The following is a 3615-nucleotide window of genomic DNA, read 5'->3' on the forward strand; positions in this document are numbered from 1 at the left end:
GAATCCAGATGCTTGGTCCACAGCAGCCCCGTGCCTTCCTCCGCCCCGCCAGATTCACCTGTCCTTTGTTTACCCTAATGACTACACCCGCCTGAGCCACATGGAGACCCAGAATAAGTGCTTCTACCAGGAAAATGCCTACTACCAAGACAGGTGAGGCGCCAAGTGGGGGGAGCCAGGAGAGCTCCCTGGACCAAGGGGCTGCGAGGGCACTCCACCGGGGCCCTTGGCTTTTCCTGGGCGCTTCACACATGCACACGCACACACACACATATATGTACACACATGCACACACACTCACACCCCTCTCCCCTGTACCCCCGGCCAGCTGTGACCTCAGAGCTCCCCTCCTCCCCCCTGCAGGCTCAGCTTTCAAGACTACATCAAGATTGACCAGCCTCAGAAGCAGGGCCCAGAGCAGCCAGGTAGAGTGATGGCCAAGCCTCCGGGCCAGGCTGGAGGGTGACAGTCCAGACTGGGCCAGAACCGTCCCCAGGAGCTTAGAATGCAAACCCTGCAGCCCCTTCCCCCAGGCCTAAGAGATGGGGAGCAGCCCTTCGCCCCCTTAATTTCCAAGACACAAGTTGGGACGTTTCGAAAGTGGGGTGGTCCAGAGGAGGAGATTCAGGGCCCTGGCGACACATCCTGAGGGCCCGAGGGCCTTGCCTGCCCTACACTTAGGAAACTGCCCTACAGAAGCACTGTCCTCCCACGGCCTCTCGCTTTGCGGGGCTGGGGCCTGACCCCGGCCATCCGCTGGGCCCCTGCTAGCACTTTCTGTCCCTCATGTCACCATCCTTGACAACAACGCTTTATGCCGATGGAGACGCTGGGTTAGTTGAGGCTGAGTAACTCACCCTGGGTCTTGCCAGGGACTTCTGCCCATCTCACCTCCCTGGTCCTCAGCTGTCTTCTGGATCTTGCTGGGGAGACGTTGAAAAGCCCATGTGAGGGATGGTTTTAACAGCAGGTTTCGAGGACGGCCTTCTAGAAGAATCCCAGTATGGAGAAGCGGCAGAGGACACCCCTGCCCCTGATGGCCAGAATGCCAGGATGCCAGTGGGGAAGTCAGGCCCCCCCACAGCCCCCAGGAAGGACGCCCCTGACCGCCGCCTCCGAAACCTGCGGAAACTCCTGGCTCGGGCCCAGGAGGGCCTGGCAGCGCCCCCTCCCTGGCAGAACTCCACAGCCTCCCTCCCCGTGAGGCCCAGCACCACCCCTGCCCAGCCAGCAGACAAGAAGGCAAGGAAGCCCAGCCTCGAGCCCCACCAAGCTCCGCAGCATCCTGACAAGTGGCCCTCGGGGCCCCTGGCTGGGCACTCACCACCAGCAAAGAGGCCCAGGCCCGCTGGTGCCAGTCCCGGGAAGATGCTTGGGCGGTCCCAGTGGCTGAACCAGGTCGAGTCGTACATCGCAGAGCAGAGAAGGGGCGATAGGATGGAGCCTCCAGACCCCAGGAGGGGCTGGCCCGAGGACCAGGATGTGGTGGTGGCAGGAGCTGGCCAAGAAGGACAAACAGAGGGTGAGGCCGAGGGAGAGGATGAGGGGGAGGACGAGGAGGATGTGAGCGAGGTGCTGGAGTACCTGTCCATGTTCGACCCCGTGGTGAACTGGGAGCAGACCTTCAGCGCCCACGATCTGGACTTCCAAGCGCTGCGGACGGACTGGATCGACCTGAGCTGTAACACGTCGGGCAACCTGCTGCTTCCAGAGCAGGAGGCGCTCGAGGTCACGCGGGTCTTCCTGAAGAAGCTCAACCAGAGGATCCGGGGGTAAGGTAAAGGGCTCTCGGGCCGGGCGGGGAGGGGCGCCTGCGAATGCGGGCCTTCAGGCCTTGCTCCCAGCATTGGGCACGGCCTGAAATCCTTGGGCCTGGCCCTGGGCCCGGGCTGAGCTCTGGGAAGGCGCTCGTGCAAGAAGCCGGTAAAGAGGTGGAACCAGCAAAGCTGGCGCTAAAAAGACACCCTGAGACCCCAGATGTGGGCTGGAAGGGCGGCGGCAGAAGGCACGACTGAGCACTTGGTTTTTTTCATCCATTCATTTGTTTTCAACCCACTGATGTTTTTCTAACTGAGATAAAAGGAATATATCGTTTAATTCACCATTTAGGAGTGTACAGTTGAGTGGGTTTTAAGTATATTTAGAATGTTGTGCAGCCACCACCCCTATCTGATTCTAGAATGTTTTCATCGCTTTTAAAAGAAATTTGGTTAGCAGTTTCCTCCGTCCTCCCGGGCTCCGGCAACCACTGCTCTGCTTGGTCTCTGTAGATTTACCTATGCCAGACATTTCACATGGGTCTGGCGTCTTCCACTTAGCAGATGCTTCCGAGGCTCATGCACATTGTAGGGCGTATCAGTGCTTCATGTCTTTGTACAGCTGTCTCATAGTCCACTGTCTGGGCAGACTACATGTCTGTTTATTCATCAGCTGATGGGCATTTCGGTTGTCTCCACCTATTGCTCTTATGAATGATGCTGCTATGAACATTCATGTACAGGGTATTTGCGTGACCCTGTTTTCAGTTCTCCTGGCTAAATTCCTTGGGATTGAATGGCTGGGTCATAGAGTAACTCTAGGTTTAACATTTTGAGGAGCTGCCAACTCTTTTGCAAATCATCTGTACCATTCTACGCTCCCATCAGCGGTGTGTAAAGGCTCCAGTTTCTCCATAGTCTCATCAATTCTAATTTTCCTTTTTTAAAAAATAGGCACACACACACACACAAAATAGCCACGCAAGTGGATGTGGAGTGGTATTGCACTGTGGTTTTGATTTCATTTCCCTTGTGACTAGTGATGTCGGGCCAACCAGTCAGCATTTCCAATCGTCTGTCGTGTCTTTTCTTTTAAAATTATTCTTTTATTAGCCATACGTATTTTTTAAAATTTTTTTGGCTGTGCTGGGTCTTTGTTGCTCTCTAGGTGTGGCACGCAAGCTCAGTCACTGTGGCACACAGGCTCAGGAGTTGTGGTACACGGGCTTAGTTGCTCTGCGGTGTGTGAGATCTTTCAGGACTAGGGATCGAACCCATGTCCCTGGCATGGGCAGGCGGATTCTTAATCACCGGAACGCCGGGAAGTCCCCGTTGTCTTTCGCACTGTGGACTGAACAGAGCTGTGTAGTAATGAGGGTTAGTTTCTGAAGGAATCTCTTCACTGTGACTCACGCCTCCACCTTACGTGCTGAATACTTAGGGTCTTAGAGCTCTAAGAGACTAGCTCATCCATCTCTACGGATCCTTTTTTTAAAGATGATGGCAGTGCCCACTGGAGCGGGTAGGCATTGTGTGAGCATGTTAACCAGCTGCAAAGCTGGGCAAAGCCCGGGGTCTCCTGACGCGCGGGGTGGAGTGACAGAAGCCTCCCGCCCTTTCCTCCAGGAGGTACCAGCTTCAGCGCATCGTGAATATAGAGAAGCGGCAGGACCACCTCCGTGGGGGCCGCTACCTCCTGGAGCTCGAGCTGCTGGAGCAAGGCCAGCGCCTGGTGCGGCTCTCGGAGTTCGTGTCCACGCGCGGCTGGCAGGGCGCTGATGCCGTGGGCGGGAAGGAGGCCGAGGCCCTGAACCTGCAGGGCCTGGTGTGGAGCCCGCATGACTTCCAGAGGCACGGC

At 56.6% G+C, this 3615-nt stretch overlaps 1 protein-coding gene across 1 annotated transcript in view; it reads left to right on the top strand.

The window, feature by feature from the left end:
• B4GALNT3 (beta-1,4-N-acetyl-galactosaminyl transferase 3) overlaps positions 1-3615 on the top strand; it is a 33540-nt gene that overhangs the window by 24210 nt on the left and 5715 nt on the right. The window contains exons 12-15 of the mRNA XM_010845213.1: positions 53-153; positions 364-425; positions 971-1772; positions 3384-3608. Coding sequence (XP_010843515.1) covers positions 53-153; positions 364-425; positions 971-1772; positions 3384-3608 — 1190 coding nt within the window. The remainder of the gene's footprint in view (positions 1-52; positions 154-363; positions 426-970; positions 1773-3383; positions 3609-3615) is intronic.

The sequence above is a fragment of the Bison bison genome, unplaced genomic scaffold (assembly GCF_000754665.1).
Source record: "Bison bison bison isolate TAMUID 2011002044 unplaced genomic scaffold, Bison_UMD1.0 scf7180017864213, whole genome shotgun sequence".
Lineage (NCBI taxonomy): Eukaryota > Metazoa > Chordata > Mammalia > Artiodactyla > Bovidae > Bison > Bison bison.